Source organism: Mustelus asterias, chromosome 3, assembly GCF_964213995.1.
Source record: "Mustelus asterias chromosome 3, sMusAst1.hap1.1, whole genome shotgun sequence".
Taxonomy (NCBI): domain Eukaryota; kingdom Metazoa; phylum Chordata; class Chondrichthyes; order Carcharhiniformes; family Triakidae; genus Mustelus; species Mustelus asterias.
In genome coordinates this window covers 158,407,290-158,434,672 of record NC_135803.1, presented here as the reverse complement: position 1 = coordinate 158,434,672, position 27,383 = coordinate 158,407,290, and the positions used below count along the sequence as shown (strand labels likewise).

Below are 27,383 nucleotides of genomic sequence, written 5' to 3'. Positions count from 1 at the left end.
TCTATAAAAAACTCCCAACAGGGTGATCTCTCCTTTCCTGTTTCTAACCTCAGCCCAAACTACCTCAGTAGACGAGACCTCATCAAATGTCCTTTCTGCCGCCGTAATACTGTCCTTGACTAACAATGATGTGGAGATGCCGGCGTTGGACTGGGGTGAACACGGTAAGAAGTCTCACAACACCAGGTTAAAGTCCAACAGGTTTATTTGATAGCAAATACCATAAGCTTTCGGAGCACTGCTCCTTCGTCCTCCTGACGAAGGAGCAGTGCTCCGAAAGCTTATGGTATTTGCTACCAAATAAACCTGTTGGACTTTAACCTGGTGTTGTGAGACTTCTTGATTAACAATGCCACACCTCCCCCTCTTTTACCACCTTCCCTGCACTTACTGAAACATCTAAACCCTGGAACCTGCAACAACCATTCCTGTCCCTGCTCTATCCATGTCTCCGAGATGGCCACATCGAAATCCCAGGTACCAACCCATGCTGCAAGCTCACCCACCTTATTCCGGATGCTCCTGGCGTTGAAGTATACACACTTCAAACTGCCTTCCTGCCTGCCAGTACACTCCTGCGACTCTGAAACCTCATCCATGACCTCACTACTCTCAACGTCCTGCACACCGGAGCTACAATTCAGGTTCCCACCCCCCTGCTGAATTAGTTTAAACCCTCCCGAAGAGCATTAGCAAATTTCCCCCCCAAGATATTGGTACCCCTCTGATTCAGGTGCAGACCATTCTGTTTGTAGAGGTCCCACCTACCCCAGAAAGAGCCCCAATTGTCCAGGTATCTGAATCCCTCCCTCCTGCACCATCTCTGTAACCACGTCTTCAACTGCTCTCTCTCCCTATTCCTCTCCTCACTATCACGTGGCACGGGTAACAAACCAGAGATAACAACTCTGTTTGTTCTTGCCCTAAGCTTCCACCCTAACTCCCTGAATTTCTGCCTTACATCCCCATCCCTCTTCCTACCTATGTCTTGAGTGCCTCTGTGAACCACAACTTGGGGCTGGTCCCCCTCCCCCTTAAGTTTAAGGCTGGTTTATATTTCAACTTTGACTTAATCCCAGTGCATGTCCCAAATGACGTTGTTTTTTGTCAAAGTATAAAGAGTGAATGAAAAAAACCTGTTCACTGCCTCCTGCTTTGCTGCTGGAGAATGTTTCTTGGTTGCTTTGTTGGAATCACTGTTTCTGGGATCCCCGGGAGCTGGGGCCACAATAAAACTGACATTGGGAAAAAGCAAATCTTTACCACAGAGATCGCTAAGATTTTGGGGGGAAATGTTCTGTGAGATCAGTGCAGAACACAATCACAATGCAGCTGAGGGGAAATCTGGGCCAAAAGAGTACTCTTTAAAAGCAGTCACTGTTGCACTGTAGGAGATTTCGGAGTTAATTAACACAGCAATCTCCCAAAAACAGCAACATGATAAATGAGAATCTGTCTTCAGATGTTGCTTCAGGGATAAATATTGACCTAGAACACAAGACTGAAATTGCACCATGGGAGTTATTGCACATGCCTGAGAGGGTAAAAGCAATCTTAATTTTACTAGGATGCTACCGGGACTTGATGGATTGAGTTATGAGGAGAGGCTGGATAGACTGGGACTTTTTTCTCTGGAGCGTAGGAGGCTGAGGGGTGATCTTATAGAGATCTATAAAATAATGAGGGGCATAGATCAGCTAGGTAGTCAATATCTTTTCCCAAAGGTAGGGGAGTCTAAAACTAGAGGGCATAGGTTTAAGGTGAGAGGGGAGAGATACAAAAGTGTCCAGAGGGGAAATTTTTTCACACAGAGGGTGGTGAGTATCTGGAACAAGTTGCCAGAGGTAGTAGTAGAGGCGGGTACAATTTTGTCTTTTAAAAAGCATGTAGATAGTTATGTGGGTACGATGGGTATAGAGAGATATGGGCAAAATGAAGGCAATTGGGACTAGCTTATGGGTTTAAAAAAAAGGGCGGCATGGACAAGTTGGGCCAAAGGGCCTGTTCCATGCTGTAAACCTCTGACTCTAACTGATTCATCAAAAGATTGACCCTCCGACAGTGCCGCACTCCCTCGGCACTGACCCTCTGACAGTGCGGCACTCCCTCAGCACTGACCCTCTGACAGTGCGGCACTCCCTCAGCACTGACTCTCTGACAGTGCGGCACTCCCTCAGCACTGACTCTCTGACAGTGCCGCACTCCCTCAGCACTGACCCTCTGACAGTGCGGCACTCCCTCAGCACTGACCCTCTGACAGTGCGGCACTCCCTCAGCACTGACTCTCTGACAGTGCGGCACTCCCTCAGCACTGACTCTCTGACAGTGCCGCACTCCCTCAGCACTGACCCTCTGACAGTGCGGCACTCCCTCAGCACTGACAATGCCTCCCTCAGTGCTGCAGAGTATCAGATGAGATTATTGCTCAAATCTCTGTAATTGGGATTCAAATGCAAATTTTCTGAATCACGGATAACAAATGCAACTTCTTTATATAACAGAGACCGGCTCAGACTGGAGATGTTTCGGTTTGCATGCCACGGTTATGGATGAGGTAGTGAGTTAGACCCTTAGACATTGGGAGAAATGAGAGGAAACCTTCTTTAAAATCTGCAAACCGAGTGAACGACTTTCAATGCTGTACTTCATCAAAGGGCGTTATGTCCTGCATACTGGACACCTTTCAAAGGGATAGCAATAAGCTGCATTCAGTTTAAGATTTAATTAACCTGATTTCAATGTAAAGTCTTGGGTGCAAGCTTCATTCATACTGAGGATTGAGATATTAGCGCTGGAAACTTAAACAAAGTGAATAATAACCACATCGGCCACACCAATTAAACAAGGCTCTTAATTGAAGTGATAAAGTTAACAACCATCACATTGCAGGCACCTTTGTGGCATTTTGACAACTTGGTGACTGGGTGACAAGTTCCACCAGCCTTTCTTTATCATGCAATATGGTCAAGTGTTTAAGATGCGTATGCGGGAGTTGTTGTATGTCTGTGCCGATTAACTTCCGATTCCTCTTTCGCCCCAGCTGAAACCCTGACCTGGGGAATACTTCGGGATGATGTTCAGTGACACCCAACACCCATTTTCTTTGAACCTATGCCAAAGGGCCTTCAGCAGTTCATAGCAGCTGTTCACTACCACCTTCTCAAGGACAATTAGGGATGGGCTACAAATACTGATCTATCCAGTGGTGCTCACACCCCATTTAAAAAACCTCTTTCCCATCTGCAGATAAAATCACAGCCAGACTATTACACACAGCAGCTTCAGCAACAGTTCACACATCTCACAACGCCATTGCGAATATGAAGCAATCAAACCTTTGGCTTCTTTTCTAGGTCAGCTTCAGTCTTTGGACCCAGTAAATTCAGAACCTGAAAGGTGAAACATAGATATCAAAACTTATTTACCAAGGAACAATTTAAACAACTAAGTCAGGATACTTACCCCAAGACACACTGTTAGCTTATATTTAAACTAAAGTTTGGAGAAGACAGCTGGCTGAGGTAATATATTGGGAAACGGGTAGAGTATGAGTTTAAAATGAGGACGTACAAGTCATTATATTTCTACTTTCTTGGAGCAGATGGCAACATATTCAATTCTTCGAGAATGGCCTGTTTCTGTGTTCTAATAAAATTTAATTGCTGCGTTCTGTTGGGTAGCAGAGTCTGCTTTTAGCAAGTTAAGACCTGGATTTTTGTCAGTATTTGCAGTAGGTCCCCAAGAGTAATGATATTTGCAGCAGGTACACGCTGCATGCCTGTACTTGCACAAGGTCCTTCCCACAGCAGAGGGTGAGATCTATTCATGGCCAGTTACTATGCACTGTAGACGTTTACTTACATGAAGAGTGAGCCAGTAGCTCACAGAGATGAGAAGTCCATTACTGGCTCCATACCAGTCACAAGATCCTGTCACAAATCTACTGAGTCTTTCCAAAGACTTTTTTTCATCTGCTTTCTAAAGTTAATGTTGATTAGTTTCTGAATTATTGTACAGGCAGTGAGAGGAGAATCAGGTTGCTCTCCCCGTCAAACTCTCTCTTAGTTGTCAGCTGTGACTCAGTAAATTCTCACTCTCTCTCCTGAGTCAGAAAGCTGTGGGTTCAAAACCCACTCCAGCAACATTATGCAGAGTGACAGAAGTCTCACTTCAGTGAAGCTTTTGCACTGTCCAGAGATGCCAGCTTCCAGAGGAGACACTTCACTGAAGGCCCGTTTGAACACAAGGTGAATAGTTCAAAGCTCTCACTGACAAGAACATTGTGCTGCACTTACCTGTAGATCCACTTCATTCTTGATAATCTTCCCATCTGCCCACTTCAGTTTATTTCTCACTTCACCTGGAAGAGACAGATGTGACATTAAAAAGCCCCAAACATTAACCCCCGACTCTCAAAACTCAACATCCAGCAACTCAGTTCTTTTGAAAGAGCTGTCTCCTCCAATCAGTCAGAACCATACATTTTAACAGCATAGCAGGCCATTCAGCCCGCAGTACTGCCTTCTTTGAAACAGTTATTCAATTAGTCCCACTCACCCTGCTCGTTTCCCTTAACCGTGAAAACTTGTCCTTTCAAACCCTAATTCAATTTACGTTGGAAAGTTATACGATATGCTTCCAGGCAGCACATTACAGATCACTAATTAAAAACACGTCTCCTCATTCTCTCCTGTTCTGTGGCCATTCTGTAAGTGACCAAACTCCCAGAACCCTATCAATGCCAATAGGATGCTGACATTTTCAGAACAGCAATGAATCATTTCCCTCCTTTCTTGTGGGGACACATCTCAGTGTTTTGACAGATGGGGCAGGGAGGTCAGTGGTGTTTGTGAAAAGTGCCTCAACATTAAGGAGCTTTGTAACAGCATTTGACAAAGTTTCCTGTGTGACTTTAAGGTGACAGACCAAAACAGCAAAACTTGGCAGTAACCTCGCCCTGCTTTTAAAACATTGCTGATGGAGTGTGAGCCTGGCTGTCAAATCTGACATTTATTATCCGTCCTGAGTCACCTAGAGAGGGCAATGCTGATGGGTCTTCCTGATTCATTGCACTTTGATCTAACAGAATGTTACCCTGACTAATTCAGAAGGCTGTTCTGAAAGCAGACCTGGTAACAATGGCACTTGTGGCGTTATTGAATCAGCTGGTGTTTTCTGACAATCTAAAAGCCACATGGCCACTTTTACTTTACATTTCCAGATTTTAGAAAAACAATTCTGTTGTCAAACCATCAGGAGGAATGAAAACTCACATTTTCAGGATTTTTAGACCAAGCCTTTAGATTACTGGATTCTGAAATTCCAGAATCATGTCCCATCGCTGAAGGTCACAGGCCCACATTCCCCTATCCTTAAAATAAACCGGCAAATTCCTGCCTTGGAGTTACAGTTATACACTGGATATGGGGGCGGGATGGGGTCAGGAAGAGTGGGCCGAGTGGAATTTCCTTGCTTCCTTCGTGTAAAACTCACCCATTAACAGCCCCATGTTAAAGCGATAACGGTCCAGCATTATCTGGTTCCTATACTTGCAGACAGCTGCTTCAACCTAGGGAGGACACAAAGAGAATGGTTAGAGGCACTCCAATGTCATTTCATTTATACTGTGAACACTAAATTATTAATATCCTCAACACCATCAATAACTTTCCTTAAAAGAAAAATAAATTCCATGTTGGGGTGGCCTGTGTGCACAACACAGAGAACCCAGACAACTCACCTCTTGGAATTCTTAGCTGCTCTTTGAGCTGTTTGACCTTTGATACCTGCGGAGTATTTGGAAAGGGGGATGTCCTTGACACTGCCAGACAAACTCAAAACGCCAAGTGTTCTTACTATCGGAAGCGTGAGAAAAACAGGAATTATTTCTTATTCTTACGCGGAATGTGTGTGCCACTGGCTAGGGGCAACACTTACTGCCCATCCTTAATTACCCTCGAGAAGGTGATGGTGAGCTGCCTTCTAGAAACGCTGCAGTGTAGATACACTCACAGTGCCATTAGGGAGGGAGCTCCAGGATTGTGACCCAGCGACAGTAAAAGAATGGCAATATATTTCTAAGTCAGAATGGTGTACATCTTGGAGGGAACTTCCAGGTATCTGCTGCCCTAGTCCGTCTAGGTAGTAGTGGTTGTAGGATTGGAAGATGCTGTGGAAGGAAGCTTGTTAAGTTGCTGCAGTGCACCTTGTTTATAGTAGATAAGGCTGCCACTGCACATCACTGGTGGAGGGAGTGAATGTTTAAGGTGGTGGATGGGGTAGCAAATCAAGCGGGTTGATTTTTCCTGGATGGTGTTGAGCTTCTTGAGTGTTGTTGGAGCTGCACCCATCCAGGCAAGTGGGGAGTATTCCATCACACTCCTGACTTGTGCCGTGTAGATGGTGGACAGGCTTTGGGGAGTCAGGAGGTGAGTTACTCACCCGCAGGATTCCCAGCCTCTGACCTGCTCTTGTAGCCACTGTATTTATATGGCTTGTCCAGTTCCGTTTCTGGTCAATAGTAACCCCCAGGATGTTGACGGTGGGGGATTCAGTGATGATAATGCCATCGAATGTCAAGAGGCGATGGTTAGATTCTCTCTTTTTGCAGATGGTCATTCCCTGGACAATCTCCAGCCCAAGCTTGGAGATTATCCAGGTCTTGCTGCATTTGAACATGGACTGCTTCAGTATCCGAGGAGTCTCAAATGGTGCTGAACGTTGTGCAATCATCGACGAACATCCCCACCTCTGACCTTATGTTCAAAGGAAGGTCATTGATGAAGCAGCTGAAAATAGTTGGGCCTCGGACACTAACCCTGAGGATCTCCTGCAGTGATGTCCTGGAGCTGAGATAATTGACCTCCAATCACCACAACCATCTTCCTTTGTGCCGGGTATGATTCCAACCAGCGGAGAGCTTTCCCCCTGAATCTCATTTACTCCAGTTTTGCTGGGGTTCCTTGATCCCACAGTCAGTCAAATGCAACCTTGATGTCAAGAGCTGTCACTCTCACCTCTGGCCTCAGCTCTTTTCTCCATGTTTGAACTGGGCATTTGGAAGGCAGTGGTATAATCAGACAAAGTCAGCGTGGATTTACAAAAGGGAAATCGTGCTTGACGAATCTATTGGAATTTTTGAAGATGTAACTAATGGAGTTGACCGAGGAGAACCAGTGCATGTGGTTTATTTAGATTTTCAACAAGGTCTCACATAACAGGCTACTATGTAAAATTAACGCACCTGGATTGCAGGTAATGTCGAGATGGATAGAAAACTGGTTAGCAGATAAGAAGCAAACAGTTGGCATAAATGGGTATTTTTCCGATTGGCAGTCAGTGACTAGTGGGGTTCCGCAGGGATCTGTACGAGGACCCCAACTGTTGACAAATAATTTGGAAAATGGAACTGAATGCATTATCTCCAAATTTGCAGATGATACAAAGTTGGGTGGGAGGGTGAGCTGTGAGGAGGATGCAAAGATGCTTCAGCGTGATTTGGACAGGCTGAGTGTGTGGGTATCTGCATGGCAGATGCAGTATAATGTGGATAAATGTGAGGTTATCCACTTTGGTAGCAATAATAGGATGACAGATTATTACTTGAATGGGTATAAATTGAGAGAGGTGGATACTCAACGAGACCTCGGAGCCCTTGTGCACCAGTCGCTGAAAGTAAGCGCGCAGGTACAGCAGGCAGTAAAGAAGGCAAATGGTATGTTGGCCTTCATAGCGAGAGGATTTGAGTATAGAGATAGGGATGTTTTGCTACAATTGTATAGGACATTGGTGAGGCCACACCTGGGGTATTGTGTGCCGTTTTGGTCTCCTTATCTGAGGAAGGATGTCCTTGCTATAGAGGGAGCACAGTGAAGGTTTACCAGGCTGATTCCTGGGAGGGCAGGTCTGCCATATGAGGAGAGACCAAGTCTGTTAGGATTATATTCACTGGAGTTTAGAAGAGTGAGAGGAGATCTCATAGAAATTTATAAAATTCTAACAGGGTAGATTCAGAAAGAATGTTCCCAATGGTGGGGGAGTCCAGAACTAGGGGTCCTAGATTGAGGAAAAGGGGTAAACCTTTTAGGACTGAGGTGAGGAGAAATTTCTTCACCCAGAGGGTGGTGAATGTGTGGAATTCACTCCCACAGAATGTAATTGAGGCCAAAACGTTGTGTGATTTCAAGAAGAAATTAGATATAGCTCTTGTGGCTAAAGGGATCAGAGGATTATTGGGGGGGAAGAGAGAGAGGGAGAATCAGGACATTGATTTTGATGACCAGCTATGATCAAAATGAATGGCGGAGCAAGCTCAAAGAGCCGAATGGCCTCCTCCTGCTTCTAGTTTCTATGAACCAATGAGGTCAAGAAGCGAGTGCTCCTGGTGGAACCCACACTGTCAGTGAGCAGGTTATTGCAATATCAGTGCCATTCGGTAGTGCTGTTACTGACCCCTTGCGTCACTTTGCAAATGATTAAAAGAAGTCTGATGGGGCAGTAATTGGCAGTTTGATTTGTTCTGCTGCTCGAGGACAGGACCGACCCGGCCAATTTTCTATATTGTCAGGTGGGTGCCAGTGTTATAGCTGGACTGGAATAACTTGGCAATTGATATTCTCCAGTGTCAGTTCTCAGCTGCCCAGTGACATCCGCTCCATTCAGATCAGTTTAGGATCTAATCCAAACAACAGAGCAGACAGTCACACACCGAGCTGCTATAGCAAGGAGCTGATTATAGTCGGACTGAGGGAGAGTCACCCATCTCCTGGCATTTAAATCCGATTTAGGAAATGTCTTTGCAGCAGACAACACAACAAGCTGAATGCACTCACCGCTTCCTCAATCTGTTCTGGTGTCACCACAACTCCAATACCACATTCTCTCTCAAAATCTTCGCTGTCAATTGGATCCACCTGATGGTTTTTGATGTAATCTAGAGAAGCTAATTGAAGAAACAAAATGTTAAGTTTTTTTCTCCTAAATGAAGTAATCTCACTTGTTGACTGTTTACAGTAGGATTCAGATGTTTTGGATTGGTGAGTACAAAAGGAGAAATCAGAGTAGTGATTGAGAGGAAACAGAGGAAGAGAAACAGAAAACAAAGTAAGTAATGAAGATATTTTTAAAACCCCGATTAGTGTAATATTTAGGAAAACAATTAGGACACGTGGTAAGTCAAGCCAAGGCCAACAAGCACTGCATTCAATGCAAACTTGCATGCAAAGCATTAATCCCACAGATCACGCATCCTGTGCAATTACATTTTAGTACAAAACACCAGTGTCAGCCATGGTTCAGTGGGTGGCACACTAATCTCGCAGTTAAAAGGTCTGGTTTCAAGGCCCATTCCAGGCTTGAGCGCAAAGATCAAACCTCACACTCCAGCGCAGTGCTGAGGGAGTGCTGAATTGCTGGAGATGCTGTCTTTCAGATAAGCCGATACACCAAGAGAGTCCCAGCTGCCTGCCCTGGTGGATGTAAAAGATCGCATGCCACTATTTGGAAGGAGAGCAGGGGAGATGTCCTGGCCAATATTTTAATCCTCAAACATCATCACAATAAAGTTCCAGATGATCTGGTCATTATCACATTGCTGTTTGTGGGAGCTAGCTGCGCGCAATTGGCTGCCGTATTTCCAACATGACCACACATCAAGAAGCACGTCATGGAGACAGAGAGTCATAGAGGTTTACAGCATGGAAACAGGCCCTTCGGCCCAACTTGTCCATGCCGCCCACTTTTTACCATTAAGCTCATCCGAATTGCCCACGTTTGGCCCATATCCCTCTGTACCCATCTTACCCATGTAACTATCTAAATGCTTTTTAAAAGATAAAATTGTACCCACCTCTACTACTACCTCAAAAACAACCCTCTACACCCACCCTCTGTCTTCTGTCGTCAAGCCAATTTTGTATTGAATTGGCTACCTCACCCTGGATCCTGTGAGATTTAACCTCACCCAACAACCTGGAAAATCTCAGGAGGTCTGGCAGCATCTGTAAGGAGAGAAAAGAGCTGACGTTTCAAGTCCAGATGATCCTTTGTAGGACCCTTTGCATCTATTGTGTAATACCTCGTCAAAGGCCTTGCTAAAATCCATGTAGACAACATTAACTCCACTGCCCTCATCTACCTTCTTGGTTACCTCTTCAAAAAAACGCAATCAAATTCGTGAGACGTAATTTTCCACTCACAAAGCCATGCTGACAGTCCCTAATCAGTCCTTGTATCTCTAAATGCCTGTAGACCCTGTCTCTCAGAATTCCTTCTAACAACTTACCCACTACAGATGTTAGGCTCACCGTCTATAGTTCCCAGGCTTTTCCTTGCAGCCCTTTTTAAACAAAGGAACAACATTTGCCACCCTTCAATCTTCACCTGTGACTATCGATGATTCCAATTTCTCGGCTAGGGGACACGCAATTTCCTCTCTAGCCTCCCACAACGCCTTGGGATAGACTTCATCAGGTCCCGTGGATTTATCTACCTTGATACGCTTTAAGACTTCCAGCACCTCCTTCTCTGTAATATGTACACTGCTCAAAACATCACTATTTATTTCCCAAGTTCCCAAACATCCATGCTTTTCTCAACAGTAAATACCGATGAGAAACATTCATTTCGGATCTCATCCATCTCTTGTGGATCCCCACATAGATGACCTTGTTCTGGTGAAAAGCATCACATTTTAGGCAGAGTACTGGACAAAGTGTTAAAATCAGAAACTAACACATTAATTTAACAAACTTTGTCCAACTATGGGAGAAACCTGTGTTCCCATTAATCTTCACCCCAAGTACATAGAACATAGAACATAGAACATAGAACATTACAGCGCAGAACAGGCCCTTCGGCCCACGATGTTGCACCGACCAGTTAAAAAAAAAACTGTGACCCTCCAACCTAAACCAATTTCTTTTCGTCCATGAACCTATCTACGGATCTCTTAAACGCCCCCAAACTAGGCGCATTTACTACTGATGCTGGCAGGGCATTCCAATCCCTCACCACCCTCTGGGTAAAGAACCTACCCCTGACATCGGTTCTATAACTACCCCCCCTCAATTTAAAGCCATGCCCCCTCGTGCTGGATTTCTCCATCAGAGGAAAAAGGCTATCACTATCCACCCTATCTAAACCTCTAATCATCTTATATGTTTCAATAAGATCCCCTCTTAGCCGCCGCCTTTCCAGCGAAAACAATCCCAAATCCCTCAGCCTCTCCTCATAGGATCTCCCCTCCATACCAGGCAACATCCTGGTAAACCTCCTCTGCACCCTCTCCAAAGCCTCCACATCCTTCCTGTAATGTGGGGACCAGAACTGCACACAGTACTCCAAGTGCGGCCGCACCAGAGTTGTGTACAGTTGCAACATAACGCTACGACTCCTAAATTCAATCCCCCTACCAATAAACGCCAAGACACCATATGCCTTCTTAACAACCTTATCTACTTGATTCCCAACTTTCAGGGATCTATGCACACATACACCTAGATCCCTCTGCTCCTCCACACTATTCAAAGTCCTCCCGTTAGCCCTATACTCAACACATCTGTTATTCCTACCAAAGTGAATTACCTCACACTTCTCCGCATTAAACTCCATCCGCCACCTCTCGGCCCAACTTTGCAACCTGTCTAAGTCTTCCTGCAAACTACGACACCCTTCCTCACTGTCTACCACACCACCGACTTTGGTGTCATCAGCAAAGTGTCTTTGGTGACTTTGGTGTCATCAGCAAAGTAAAAAAGTAAAACTCAGCGTGGAGATGAAGAGAAATGGCAATTGGGAATAGAACATAGAACAGTACAGCACAATACAGGCCCTTCGGCCCTCGATGTTGTGCCGAGCTTTGTCCGAAACCAAGATCAAGCTATCCCACTCTCTATCATTCGGGTGTGCTCCATGTGCCTATCCAATAACCGCTTGAAAGTTCCTAAAGTGTCCGACTCCACTATCACTGCAGGCAGTCCATTCCACACCTCAACCACTCTCTGAGTAAAGAACCTACCTCGGACATCCCTCCTATATCTCCCACCATGAACCTTATAGTTATGCCCTCTCGTAACAGCTACATCCACCTGAAGAAATAGTCTCTGAACGTCCACTCTATCTATCCCCCTCATCATCTTATAAACCTCTATTAAGTCGCCTCTCATCCTCCTCCGCTCTAAAGAGAACAGCCCGAGCTCCCTCAACCTTTCCTCATAAGACCTACTCTCCAAACCAGGCAGCATCCTGGTAAATCTCCTCTGCACTCTTTCCAATGCTTCCACATCATTCTTAAAGTGAGGTGACCAGAACTGCACACACTGCCTGAAATATATTGCCTGAAACGCTAGACTCAGATTCAATAACTTTCCAAAGGGAAATGGATAAACACCTGCAAAGGAAACATTTCTAGAGCTATAGGGAAAGAGCAAGGGCAGCAAGATGAATTGTGTAGTTGTACCAAACAGCTAGCACAGGAATGATGGGCCGAATGGATTGCTCTTGTGCTATATTGATTCCATGATTTCATCCAGCCAGAATTGTAATGGATGGCCGAGCAGCATGAAGTCTGCACCTTTCCTATTTACATAAGAACATAAGAACTAGGAGCAGGAGTCGGCCATCTGGCCCCTTGAGCCTGTTCCGCCATTCAATATGATCATGGCTGATCTTTTCGTGGACTCAGCTCCACTTACCCGCCCGCTCACCATAACCCTTAATTCCTTTACTGTTCAAAAATCTATCTATCCTTGCCTTAAAAACATTCAATGAGGGAGCCTCAACTGCTTCACTGGGCAGGGAATTCCACAGATTCACAACTCTTTGTGTGAAGAAGTTCCTCCTCAACTCGGTCCTAAATCCGCTCCCCCTTATTTTGAGGCCATGCCCCCTAGTTCTAGTTACACCTGCCAGTGGAAACAACTTCCCTGCTTCTATCTTATCTATTCCCTTCATAATCTTATATGTTTCTATAAGATCGCCCCTCATTCTTCTGAATTTCAATGAGTATAGCCCCAGTCTACTCAGTCTCTCCTCATAAGCCAACCCTCTCAGCCCTGGAATCAACCTAGTGAATCTCCTCTGCACCCCCTCCAGTGCCAGTATATCTTTTCTCAAGTAAGGACACCAAAACTGTACACAGCACTCCAGGTGTGGCCTCACCAGCACCTAATACAGCTGCAACATAACCTCGCTGTTTTTAAACTCCATCCCTCTAGCAATGAAGGACAAAATTCCACTTGCCTTCTTAATTACCTGCTTCACCTGAAACCAACTTTTTGTGATTCATGCACAAGGACACCCAGGTCCCTCTGCACAGCAGCATGCTGCAATTTTTTACCATTTAAATAATAGTCCATTTTGCTGTTATTCCTACCAAAATGGATGATCTCACATTTACCAACATTGTACTCCACCTGCCAGACCCTTGCCCACTCACTTAGACAATCTATATCCCTTTGCAGACTTTCAGCGTCCTCTTATGTTTTTTTCCATAGTGCACAAAAGGATGCCATTTGGCCCACTGTGCTTGTGCTGGCCCTTTGAAACCATCCAATTAGTCCCACTTCCTCCTACTCTTTTATCATGTTCTTGCAATTCTTTTCCCTTTCAAGTATTTATCCAATTCCTGTGTGGCCTGGAAGGTAATATAGCTTCAACCACAGTCCACTGCAGAGTTTATTCTTCTATCTGAAGTCTAGGACACAAGAAGCTAATATTACAAGAAGTTGATTCGATACAGCATTTACTGGCTCTCCTGCAGATTGAATACCATAATTCCTGTGAACATCACAAAGCGTTTGATCGTGAACTGATTCTTGAGTCACTCCTCTGACAGAAATGCAGCAGCCAATCTATCCAGTACAGCTGGGAGATACATGATACGTCCATTGCCACGACAATGTTTAATTTTTTACTCCATTCTTAAAGTGACAAAGGAAATTCTCAGAATTGAGTGGGCAAACCCAAATCCATTCCTTGCTTGTTCCAGAACCCAAATTCAAAATCCAACAGAATCCAATTCATGGTTCCCACAAGAGAGACAAACAAGATCTAAGCTGACAAGATAAGGCGTTGCACCCAGCTTGGGCTTGATCTCACACTTGATGTTAGCCAAAAGGCTGAGAAGCGATAGTAATATTAGCTGCACGGTTAATTGTCATTGCACCAATTAGCTTTCTAATGAAGCCATTCATCTTATTTACTAAAGAAATTGGCAGTTGGGGGGCTGTCCTCACCACTGAGCTGCAGGTCCGAGTTCACTTCCTTGTTTGCAATGTACCTGACCAGGAAGGCCAGGTGTCCCTGGTCTTTGAGCCGAGTGGCTGCACTGTACAGAAGTGTGCCTGTCGCCTTGTCCAGAGTGGAACCCAAAATCGCCTGTGCCTGGAAAGAGAGAGAGAGAGAGCGCTATGAGGAGCTGGCAGGGGGTCTGGAAGATACATGGAGCCCACATCCCACTATTGCCCCCAGTCAATGACAAATTATTTCAGCTAATGGAAAACCAGAAATGATATTCCTGCAAAACACAGAAATTCAGCTCCTGATTGCAGTCAACACTGTCCTTGACTTCAACTCACACACAGCCCTGCGCTCAGCTTGCTAATCTCAGATTATTAGGATGGCTATTCCTTTACATCACTCATCCTAATATTCCCATTATTCTTCTGCCATTCAAATCCCACATTATCCAACAGATGGCCAATCACCCAACATTTCCATTAATTCCACTTCCTTTTCTCTTATCCTGTGAACATGAAGTCACTTTACTTGCACATCCAAAACCCCAAATTACCCCATCAAACACTCCCAGGACAGGTACAGCACGGGGTTAGATACAGAGTAAAGCTCCCTCTACACTGTCCCCATCAAACACTCCCAGGACAGGTACAGCACAGGGTTAGATACAGAGTAAAGCTCCCTCTACACTGTCCCCCATCAAACACTCCCAGGACAGGTACAGCACAGGGTTAGATACAGAGTAAAGCTCCCTCCACACTGTCCCCATCAAACACTCCCAGGACAGGTACAGCACGGGATTAGATACAGAGTAAAGCTCTCTCTACACTGTCCCCATCAAACACTCCTAGGACAGGTACAGCATGGGGTTAGATACAGCGTAAAGATGATAAAGGGAATCATTGACTGTTAGAACCATAGGAAATTACAGCACAGAAACAGGCCTTTTGGCTCTTCTTGTCTGTGCCGAACCATTTTTTGCCTAGTCCCACTGACCTGCACCTGGACCATATCCCCCACACCCCTCTCATCCATATACCTGTCCAAGTTTTTCTTAAATGTTAAAAGTGAGCCCGCATTCACCACTTCACCTGGCAGCTCATTCCACACTCCCACCACTCTGTGTGAAGAAGCCCCCCCTAATATTCCCTTTAAACTTTTCCCCCTTCACCCTTAACCCATGTCCTCTAGTTTTTTTCTCCCCTAGCCTCAGTGGAAAAAGCCTGCTTGCATTCACTCTATCTATACCCATCATAATTTTGTACACCTCTATCAAATCTCCCCTCATTCTTCTACGCGCCAGGGAATAAAGTCCTAACCTATTCAACCTTTCTCTGTAACTCAGCTTCTCAAGTCCCGGCAACATCCTTGTAATTCTTCTCTGCACTCTTTCAACCTTATTAATATCCTTCCTGTAATTAGGTGACCAAAACTGCACACAATACTCTAAATTCGGCCTCACCAATGTCTTATACAACCCTCACCGTAACATTCCAACTCTTATACTCAATACTTTGATTTATAAAGGCCAATGTACCAAAAGCCCTCTTTACGACCCTATCTACCTGTGACGCCACTTTTAGGGAATTATGTATCTGTATTCCCAAATCCCTCTGTTCTACTGCACTCTTCAGTGTCCTACCATTTATCTTGTATGCTCTACCTTGGTTTGTCCTTCCAAAGTGCAATACCTCACACTTGTCTGCATTAAACTCAATCTGCCATTTTTCAGCCCATTTTTCTAGTTGGTCCAAATCCCTCTGCAAGCTTTGAAAACTTTCCTCACTGTCCACTACACCTCCAATCTTTGTATCATCAGCAAACTTGCTGATCCAATTTACCACATTATCATCCAGATCATTGATATAGATGACAAACAACAATGGACCCAGCACTGATCCCTGTGGCACACCACGAGTCACAGGCCTCCACTCAGAGAAGCAATCCTCCACTACCACTCTCTGGCTCCTTCCACTGTCACGGGCATTCAGCCTTGGATCTTCAGGTAAGCGTTCTCCAAGGCGGCCTTCACGACACACGACAGCGCAGAGTTACTGAGCAGAAACTGATAGCCAGGTTCCGCACACATGAGGACGGCCTAAACCGGGATGTTGGATTTATGTCACATTATCAGTAACCCCCACAGCTTGCCTCCTGGACTTGCTGGCTATCCTGTCTGGAGACAATACACATCTCTTTAACCTGTGCTTAATGCTCCCTCCACCCACATTGTCTGTATCTTTAAGGTCTGGTTGGCTGTAGGGATTCGCATTCTAATCAGTATTCTGTAACTTGATTTTGTGTCTCTGTGCCCTGTTTGAGAGCAGATTTCCACTCCATCTGCCGAAGGAGCAGCGCTCCGAAAGTTAATGGTATTTGCTACCAAATAAACCTGTTGGACTTTAACCTGGTGTTGTTAAAACTCTTACTGTGTTCACCCCAGTCCAACGCCAGCATCTCCACATCATGACGTTCTTCCATTGAGCCAATGTCTAATCCAATTTACTACCTCTCCAGGTATACTTAGCGACTGAACCTTCCTAACTAACCTCCCATGTGGGACCTTGTCAAAGGCCTTACTCAAGTCCATGTAGACAACATCCACTGCCTTCCCTTCATCCACTTTCCTGGTAACCTCCTTGAAAAACTCTAATAGATTGGTTAAACATGACCTACCACGCACAAAGCCATGTTGACTCTCCCTAAGAAGTCCCTGTCTATCCAAATATTTGTAGATCCTATCTCTTAGTACTCCTTCCAATAATTTACCTACTACTGACGTTCAAACTTACCGGCCTATAATTTCCCGCATTACTTTTTGAGCCTTTTTAAAACAACGGAGCAACATGAGCTATCCTCCAATCATCCGGCACGTCACCCGTAGATACCGACATTTTAAATATATCTGCCAGGGCCCCTGCAATTTCAACACTAGTCTCCTTCAAGGTCCGAGGGAATACCCTGTCCGGTCCTGGGGATTTATCTACTCTGATTTGCCTCAAGACAGCAAGCACCTCCTCCCCTTTAATCTGTATAGGTTCCATGACCTCCCTACTTGTTTGCCTTATTTCCATAGACTCCATGCCAGTTTCCTTAGTAAATACGGATGCAAAAAACCCATTTAATATCTCCCCCATTTCTTTGGCTTCCATACATAGCCGACCACTCTGATCTTCAAGAGGACCAATTTTATCCCTTACTATCCTTTTGCTCTTAATATACCTGGAGAAGCTCTTAGGATTATCCTTCACCTTGTCTGCCAAAGCAACCTCATGTCGTCTTTTAGCCCTCCTGATTTCTTTCTTAAGTAGTTTCTTGCACTTTTTATACTCCTCAAGCATCTTATTTGCTCCCTGTTGCCTATACATGTCATACATCTCTCTCTTCTTCTTTATCAGAGTTCCAATATCCCTCGAGAACCAAGGTTCCTTATTCTTATTCACTTTGCCTTTAATCCTGACAGGAACATACAAACTTTGCACTCTCAAAATTTCTCCTTTGAAGGCCTCCCACTTACCAATCACATCCTTGCCAGAGAACAGCCTGTCCCAATCCACGCTTTTTAGATCCTTTCTCATTTCTTCAAATTTGGCCTTTTTCCAGTTTAGAACCTCAACCTGAGGACCAGATCTATCTTTATCCATGATCAAGTTGAAACTAATGGCGTTATGATCACTGGAACCAAAATGTTCCCCTACACACACTTCCGTCACTTGTCCTAACTCGTTTCCTAATAGATCTAATATTGCATCTTCTCTAGTTGGTACCTCTATATACTGATTTTGAAAATTTTCCTGAACACATTTTACAAACTCTAACCCGTCTAGACCTTGTTGAGTTATCGTACAAGTATTTTCATATTAAATGAATTTTTTTCACTCTTTCACAAGATGTGCTTGTCCTCTTTTTAGGTCAAACCAAACCAAGTAAACAAACTCAGATTAAATCAGGACAAAGTAAAAGGGGCAGCTCCCCAAAAAGGAGGGGGAACAGCCCGAACAGAAATCAAAGTACAAAGGAAACTTAAAAACATCAAATTAAAATGTGATTATTAGGGTCAATAATGCACCCCAACCCCTGCGGTGCCCAGCGGGTGCGGAAAGCGTCAACCGCGCCCGTGGACACCGCATGCTCCCTCTCCAGGGACACCTGGCCGCGAACGTAGCCGCGGTAGAGGGAAAGACAGTCAGGATGGACGGCCCCCTCGATCGCCCGCAGCCTGGACCGGTAAATGGCGCGTTTCGCCAGGCCCAGGAGCAGGATCACGAGGAGGTCGCCATCCCGACCCTCCCCTCTCCGCACCGGGTGTCCGTAGATCAGGAGCGTGGGACTGAAGTGCAGACAAAACATCAGCAAAAGGTTCTTTAGGAAAACATAAAGGGAGTGCAGCCTAAGACACACAACATAGACATGGTCCACGGACTCCTTTAGCTGGGTCAACATTTGTTGCCCATCCCTAATTGCCCTTCAACAACACAAAAACAGAAAATGCTAGAAATCCAGCACATCTGAAAGCATCTGTGGAGAAAGAATGGAGCCGAACGGCCCTTGAACTGAGTGGGCCATTTCAGAGGGCATTTAAGAGTCAACCACATTGCAGTGGATCTGGAGTTACATGTCGGCCAGACGAGATGGGGATGACAGATTTCCTTCCCTAAAGGACATTAATGAACCAGATAGGCTTTTCCGACAATGGTCCCGTAGTCATCATAAGATATTTAATTCCAGATTTTTACTGAATTCAAATTTCACCATCTGTCATGGTGAGATTTCAACCCGGGTCCCCAGAGCATTACCCTGGTCTCTGGATTACTAGCCCAGTAACAATACCACTGTGCCACAATCCAAAATCCAACAATTGGGAGATTTGGGCTGGTAATTATATTGCTCTCCAGAGATGATGCCATAACCTGATAAGTCCCTGAGCGCCCCCAGCCGCGTGGCGCTCCCTCAGAGTCGAGCCAGCCCCCTCCACGACATTCCCTCAGGGCCAAGCCCCCCTCGGCAGCTCCCTCAGGGCTGATCCCCCCCCCCCCCGGTACGTGGCACTCCCTCAGGGCCGAGCCCCCCCCAGCCGCTCCCTCAGGGCCGAGCCCCACCCCTCCCGGGGGGTGGGGGGTTGGCGGGGGGTTGGCGTGGGGCGGGGGGTGTTGGCGGGGGGTGGGGGGGTGTTGGCGGGGGGTGGGGGGGTGTTGGCGGGGGGTGGGGGGGTGTTGGCGGGGGGGTGGGGGGGTGTTGGCGGGGGGGTGGGGGGGTGTTGGCGGGGGGCGGGGGGGTTGGCAGGGGGGGTTGGCGGGGGAGCGGGTTGGCGGGGGAGTTGGCAGGGGGTGGGGGGCAGTTGGCAGGGGGCAGTTGGCGGGGGGTGGGGGGCAAGGGGCGGGGGGGTTGGTGGGGCGGTGGGGCGGGGGGGTTGGTGGGGCGGGGCGGTTGGTGGGTTGGGGGGGCGGGGCGGGCGGGATCCAGGACCCCCCTCACTAACAGCACACTGGGTGCACCTACAACCCGTGCAGCGGAGGCTCTCCCGCTCCCGCCCCCGGGCAATGCGGGTGAGACCGGCAGCTTTCCCTCCCTGAAGGCCCGGTCCGGCCGGGCTGAGCTCACCGGCCCCGGGCTCAGCGCCATCCCCAATCCCAGCACCGCCTTCCCGGGAGGAGAGAAGCTGAACCCCCGCTCCCACCTGCTCGATGGCCTGTGTCAGGAGGCCGCTCAGCCCCTCATTCCTCAGGGTTTCCCTCGCTTTCTGTTCGCTCAGGCCGATCCCACGGAGCAGCTCCAGGCCCGCCATTGCTGCAGCTCCGTCCCGGCACCGTCCAGCCAATCACAGCGAGCGGCACATCCGTCTGGCAGCGTCCAGCCAATCACAGTGAGCGACACATCCGCCCGGCACCGTCCAGCCAATCAAAGCGAGCGGCACATCCGTCTGGCAGCGTCCAGCCAATCACAGTGAGCGACACATCTAATCAATGCTGTGATTGGTCGGAGGGACAGCAGGCTCCACAATGATTCACCAATTGGAAAACTCGACTGTTGCATCAGCCTTTGGGCAGTTTCATCCAGTGGCCATTCTGCCCATCATGCCTGTGCTGGCCCACCGCCTGTTGCTCAGTGGCCATTCTGCCCATCGCGCCTGTGCTGGCCCACCGCCTGTCTGCTCAGTGGCCATTCTGCCCATCATGCCTGTGCTGGTCCACTGCCTGTCTGCTCAGTGGCCATTCTGCCCATCGAGCCTGCGCTGGCCCACCGCCTGTTGCTCAGTGGCCATTCTGCCCATCGTGCCTGTGCTGGCCCACCGCCTGTCTGCTCAGTGGCCATTCTGCCCATCGCGCCTGTGCTGGCCCACCACCTGTCTGCTCAGTGGCCATTCTGCCCATCATGCCTGTGCTGGTCCACTGCCTGTCTGCTCAGTGGCCATTCAGCCCATCATGGGGCGACATGGTGGTACAGTGGTTAGCACTGCTGCCTCATAGCTCCAGGGGCCTGAGTTCGATTCCCAGCTTGGGTCACTGTCTGCGTGGAGTTTGCACATTCTCCTTGTGTCTGCGTGGGTTTCCTCCGGGTGCTCCGGTTTCCTCCCACAGTCCAAAGATGTGCGGGTTAGGTTGATTGGCCATGCTAAATTGCCCCTTAGTGTCAGGGAATGTGTAGGTTAGAGGGATTAAGAACAAACAAAGAACAATACAGCACAGGAACAGGCCCTTCGGCCCTCCAAGCCTGCGCCGCTCATGTGCCCAACTAGACCATTCGTTTGCATCCCTCTATTCCTAGTCTGTTCATGTGGCTATCTAGATAAGTCTTAAATGATCCCAGCGTATCCGCCTCAATCACCTTGCTTGGCAGTGCATTCCAGGCCCCCACCACCCTCTGTGTAAAATACGTCCCAATGACATCTGTGTTGAACGTTGCCCCCCTCACCTTGAACCCGTAACCCCTTGTGTTTGTCACCTCCGACCTTGGGAAAAGCTTCCCACTGTTCACTCTATCTATGCCCTTCATAATTTTATACACCTCTATTAGGTCGCCCCTCATCCTCCGTCTTTCCAGGGAGAACAACCCCAGTTTACCCAATCTCTCCTCATAGCTAAGACCCTCCATTCCAGGCAACATCCTGGTAAACCTCCTCTGTACTCTCTCTAAAGCCTCCACGTCCTTCTGGTAGTGTGGCGACCAGAACTGGACGCAGTACTCCAAATGTGGCCGAACCAACGTTCTATACAGCTGCATTAGTGGGGTAAATTTGTGGGGTGGGATTGTGGCTGGTGCAGACTCAATGGGCCAAATAGCCTCCTTCTGCACTGTAGGGATTCTATGATTCTATGTCTGTGCTGGCGCACTGCCTGTCTGCTAAGTGGCCATTCAGCCCATCGTGTCTGTGCTGGCCCACCATCTGGCTGCTCAGTGGCCATTCAGCCCATCGTGCTTGTGCTGGCCCATTGCCTGTCTGCTCTTCCCCACATATGCCCATAGCCACCAACCCAAATTTCCACACAATCCCTACAGTGCAGAAAGAGGCCATTCTAACTCCCAAGAACCTAATATGTTTCAATCATATCACCTCCCAATATTCTGAACTTCAAGGAGTACAGACCCAACTTGTTTAATCTTTCCTCATCCTGCAGTCCCTCCATACTCGGGACCATCCTAATGAACCTCCTCTGTGCTGCCTCCAATGATGACATATATTTCCTTAAATAAGGGGACCAGAACTGAACACAGTATTCTAAATGTGGCCTCACTCGTTCCTTGTCCAGTTGCAGCAACACCTCTTCACTCTTATACTCCAGCCCCCTTGAAATAAAAGCCAGCATTCCATTTGCCTTCCTGTATGGTAACTTTCTGGCTCTCATGAACAAGGACCCCCAAGTCCCTTTCTGCAGCCTCTTTCCATTTAAATAATAATCCACCTTCTCATTCTTTCTTACAAAATGAACAATCTCACAATTTCCCACATTGAATTCCATTTGCGAATGTTCTGCCCACTCACATAACCTGTTTATATCTCTCTGTAAACTATTCTCATCCTCCTTATAACCTACCTTCCCTCCCACCTTTGTATCATCTGCTAATTTGGCCACAGTACACTCTGTTCCTTCCTCCAAATCAGTACTATATATTGTGAGGAGTTGTGGTCCCAGCACTGCTCCCTGTGGCACTCCACTGGTTACTGCCGTCCAATCTGAGAAAGACCCCCTTCTCATTACTCGCTGATCCCTGTCAGTTAGCCAATCCTCTATCCATGGGAGAATCTTACCTCCAACCACATGAGTTCCGATCTTGTGTAGTAGCTTTTATTTGGCACCTGATCATATGCCTTTTGAAAATCCAAATATGCAACATTGACTGGTCCTCCTCTATCTACCCTGACTGATAACTCCTCAAAGAATTGTAGCAAATTTGTCAGATGTGATTTCTCCTTCATGATCAGGTTATAACTTCCCAAATGAATGCTCCTCCTTAATAATTGATTTGAATATTTTTTCCGATGACTGAAGTTAGACTAACTGACCATAATCTCCTGCATTTTCTCCTTCCCTTTTGCCTGTGATTATTGCAATGGTCTTTCTACATGAATCTGTTTTTTTAATTTAAACTCTTTCCTACAGTGTGGCTGCTTTTCGAAGCTCTACGCAATACTCCTGCCACTCTCCTCATTCCTTTGGCATTTGTCACTTCTACCCAAATTGAATCCACATCCTGAGCCTCGATCATTCCTCAGAGCTACACTAATTTCTTCTCTTATTCACTCACCTGATGAAGGAGCAGCATTCTGAAAGCTTGTGCAACCAAATAAACCTGTTGGACGTTAACCTGGTGTTGTGAGACTTCTTACTGTTCCTCTCTTATTAGCAGAGCTACCCCACCACCCTTTCCTTCCCACCTGTCCTTCCTAAAAGGGTGGCATGGCAGCACAGTGGTCAACACTGCTGCCTCACAGCACAGTAAGAAGTCTCACAACACCAGGTTAAAGTCCAACAGGTTTATTTGGCAGCACTAGCTTTCGGAGTCTCAGGCTCCTTCATCAGGTGAGTGAAGAGCTGTGTTCACAAACAGGGCATATTATAGACACAAACTCAATTTACAAGGTAATGGTTGGAATGCCTCACAGCGCCAGGGACCCGGGTTCGATTCCTGGCTTGGGTCACTGTCTGTGTGGAGTTTGCACATTCTCCTCGTGTCTGCGTGGGTTTCCTCCGGGTGCTCCGGTTTCCTCCCACAGTCCAAAGGTGTGTGGATTAGGTGGATTGACCATGCTAAATTGCCCCTTAGCGTCAGGGAGACTAGCTAGGGTAAATGCGTGGGAATAGGGCCTGGGTGGGATTGTGGTCGGTGGCCTCCTTCTGCACTGTAGGGATTCTATGATTCTATGATAAAAGTCAAATCACTCTGAATATTGATCTTTGATCTTCTTGTAACCGTGTCTCAGTAAAGGCAATTGGATCCCTTTCATTCTATTTGTGGATCAGTTCATTTATCTTGTTCTTTATGCTCTGTGCATTAAGATGCAGAATTCCTAATTTTGTTTTTCTACCACTTTTCCTTACACTCAGCCTGTCGCTCGGAACAATGGGGCCACTGTTTGTTTTTTTGCCTTTTATTCCCATGTTTTCCTCCCTTTCACTTTTTCTGCCTTTTGTTTCTAACCAGGTCTCCGTCTCCTCTAACTCCTTGTTCAGGTACCCATCCCACTGCAATACCAGGTTAAAGCCTCCCAACAACACTGACAAACACCCTTGAATCATAGAATCATAGAATCATAGAAACACCCTGCAAGGATATCGGTCCCAGCCCTATTGGGGTGTAACCCATCCAGTTTGTACAGGTCCCACCATCCCTAGAACCTGTCCCAATGGTTCAGGATTCTGAAACCCATCTTCCTACACCACTCCTCGAGCCACACACTCATCCTACCTCTCTGCATATTCCTGTTCTCGTCAGTGTGTGGTATTGGGAGCAATCCTGAGATTACTACCTTAGAGGTCTTGCTCCTTAATTTATCACCGACCTCCCTGTATTTAGCTTTAAGGACCGCATCCCTTTTTTGTACCTATGTCATTGGTACCAATGTGTATCATGGACACTGGGTCTTCATTCTCCCCCTGTCTTATGAAGAGAGATTGGACAAACTGACAGGTGATCTCATTGAAACCTATGAAATAATTAATGGAATAGACAGGGTAGATGCAGGTAAGATGTTGCCCTTAGAGGGGAGTGGATCTGTGGAATTCTATACCACAGAGGGCTGTAGAGGCTGGGTCATTAAGTATGTTCAAGGCTGAGATAGACAGATTTTTAATCAGTAAGGGAATCAAGGGTTATGGGGATAAGGTGAGAAAGTGGAGTTGAGGATTATATCAGATCAGTCATTATCTCTTGAATGGCGGAGCAGACTCATTTGGTGGAATGGCCTGCTTCTGTTCCTAATTCCCTTGGTCTTAAGTCATTAAAGGTGGCAGGACAGGTGGAGAGAATAGTTGATAAAGTTCTGGACTTTTTTAATAGGGGCATGGAGTGCAAGAGCAAAGAGGCTATACTGAACTTGTACAAGTCACTCATTAGACCTCAGCTGGAATATTGTGCACAGTTCTGGGCGCCACACTATAGGAAGGATGTGAACGCATTGGAGAGAGTGCAGAAGAGGTTTACAAGAATGGTTCCAGGGATGGGAAACTTCAGTTATGAGGATAGATTGGAGAGGTTGGGACTGTTCTCCTTGGAGAGGAGAAGGCTAAGAGGAGATTTGATAGAGATGTTCAAAATCATGAGAGGGCTGGACAGAGTAACTAGGGAGAAACTGTTCCTGCTCGCAAAAGGATCGAGAACGAGAGGGCACAGATTTAAAGTGATTTGCAAAAGAGGCAAATGTGATGTGAGAAAAAACTTTTTCACACAGCAAGTCGTTGGGGTCTGGAATGTTCTGCCTGAAAGTGTGGTGGAGGCAGGTTCAATTGAAGCATTTAAAAGGGCATTAGATGATTCTTTGGATAGAAATAATGTGTAGAAAAGGCTGGAAAAGTACCCTGCGCAATAAGTGCAAAGATAGAACATAGAACATAGAACAGTACAGCACAGAACAGGCCCTTCGGCCCACGATGTTGTGCCGAGCTTTATCTGAAACCAAGATCAAGCTATCCCACTCCCTATCATCCTGGTGTGCTCCATGTGCCTATCCAATAACCGCTTAAATGTTTCTAAAGTGTCTGACTCCACTATCACTGCAGGCAGTCCATTCCACACCCCAACCACTCTCTGCGTAAAGAACCTACCTCTGATATCCTTCCTGTGTCTCCCACCACGAACCCTATAGGTATGCCCCCTTGTAATAGCTCCATCCATCCGAGGAAATAGTCTTTGAACGTTCACTCTATCTATCCCCTTCATCATTTTATAAACCTCTATTAAGTCTCCCCTCAGCCTCCTCCCCTCCAGAGAGAACAGCCCTAGCTCCCTCAACCTTTCCTCATAAGACCTACCCTCCAAACCAGGCAGCATCCTGGTAAATTTCCTCTGCACTCTTTCCAGCGCTTCCACATCCTTCTTATAGTGAGGTGACCAGAACTGCACACAATATTCCAAATGTGGTCTCACCAAGGTCCTGTACAGTTGCAGCATAACCCCACGGCTCTTAAACTCCAACCCCCTGTTAATAAAAGCTAACACACTATAGGCCTTCTTCACAGCTCTATCCACTTGAGTGGCAACCTTTAGAGATCTGTGGATATGGACCCCAAGATCTCTCTGTTCCTCCACAGTCTTCAGAACCCTACCTTTGACCCTGTAATCTACATTTAAATTAGTCCTACCAAAATGAATCACCTCACATTTATCAGGGTTAAAGTCCATTTGCCATTTTTCAGCCCAGCTTTGCATCCTATCTATGTCTCTTTGCAGCCTACAACACCCCTCCACCTCATCCACTACTCCACCAATCTTGGTGTCATCAGCAAATTTACTGATCCACCCTTCAGCCCCCTCCTCTAAGTCATTAATCAAAATCACAAAGAGCAGAGGACCAAGCACTGATCCCTGCGGCACTCCGCTAGCAACCTGCCTCCAATCCGAAAATTTTCCATCCACCACCACCCTCTGTCTTCGATCAGACAGCCAGTTACCTATCCAATCGGCCAACTTTCCCTCTATCCCACACCTCCTCACTTTCATCATAAGCCGACCATGGGGGACCTTATCAAACGCCTTACTAAAATCCATGTATATGACACCAACCGCCCTACCTTCATCAACACACCTAGTTACCTCCTCAAAAAATTCTATCAAATTTGTGAGGCACGACTTGCCCTTCACGAATCCGTGCTGACTATCCCGGATTAATCCGCATCTTTCTAAATGGTCGTAAATCCCATCTCTAAGGACCTTTTCCATCAATTTACCAACCACCGAAGTAAGACTAACCGGTCTATAATTACCAGGGTCATTTCTATTCCCTTTCTTAAACAGAGGAACAACGTTCGCCACTCTCCAGTCCTCCGGCACCATCCCCGTGGACAGCAAGGACCCAAAGATCAAAGCCAAAGGCTCTGCAATCTCATCCCTTGCCTCCCAAAGAATCCTAGGATACATTTCATCAGGCCCAGGGGACTTATCGACCTTCAGTTTATTCAAAACTGCCAGGACATCCTCCCTCCGAACATCTATTTCCTCCAGCCTATTAGCCTGTAACACCTTCTCTTCCTCAAAAACATGGCCCCTCTCCTTGGTGAACACTGAAGAAAAGTATTCATTCATCACCTCGCCTATCTCTACTGACTCCATACACAAGTTCCCACTACTGTCCTTGACCGGCCCTAACCTCACCCTGGTCATTCTTTTATTCCTCACATAAGAGTAAAAAGCCTTGGGGTTTTCCTTGATCCGACCTGCCAAGGACTTCTCATGTCCCCTCCTAGCTCTCCTAAGCCCCTTTTTCAGCTCATTCCTTGCTAACTTGTTACCCTCAATCGAGCTATCTGAACCTTGTTTCCTCATCCCTACATAAGCTTCCCTCTTCCTTTTCACAAGACATTCCACCTCTTTCGTGAACCATGGTTCCCTCACTCGGCCATTTCCTCCCTGCCTGACAGGGACATACCTATCAAGGACACCCAGTATTTGTTCCTTGAAAAAGTTCCACTTTTCATTAGTGCCTTTCTCTGACA

General features: G+C 46.7%; 1 protein-coding gene across 1 annotated transcript in view; it reads right to left on the bottom strand.

Moving 5' to 3' along the window:
• qars1 (glutaminyl-tRNA synthetase 1) overlaps positions 1-20,045 on the bottom strand; it is a 77,340-nt gene extending 57,295 nt beyond the window's left edge. Inside the window, exons 1-6 of the mRNA XM_078210020.1 lie at positions 19,913-20,045; positions 14,235-14,382; positions 8,832-8,941; positions 5,494-5,569; positions 4,296-4,360; positions 3,336-3,389 (exon numbers count right to left, since the gene is read on the bottom strand). Coding sequence (XP_078066146.1) covers positions 3,336-3,389; positions 4,296-4,360; positions 5,494-5,569; positions 8,832-8,941; positions 14,235-14,382; positions 19,913-20,020 — 561 coding nt within the window. The 5' untranslated portion in view covers positions 20,021-20,045. The remainder of the gene's footprint in view (positions 1-3,335; positions 3,390-4,295; positions 4,361-5,493; positions 5,570-8,831; positions 8,942-14,234; positions 14,383-19,912) is intronic.
• Between the last annotated feature and the right edge of the window lie 7,338 nt (positions 20,046-27,383).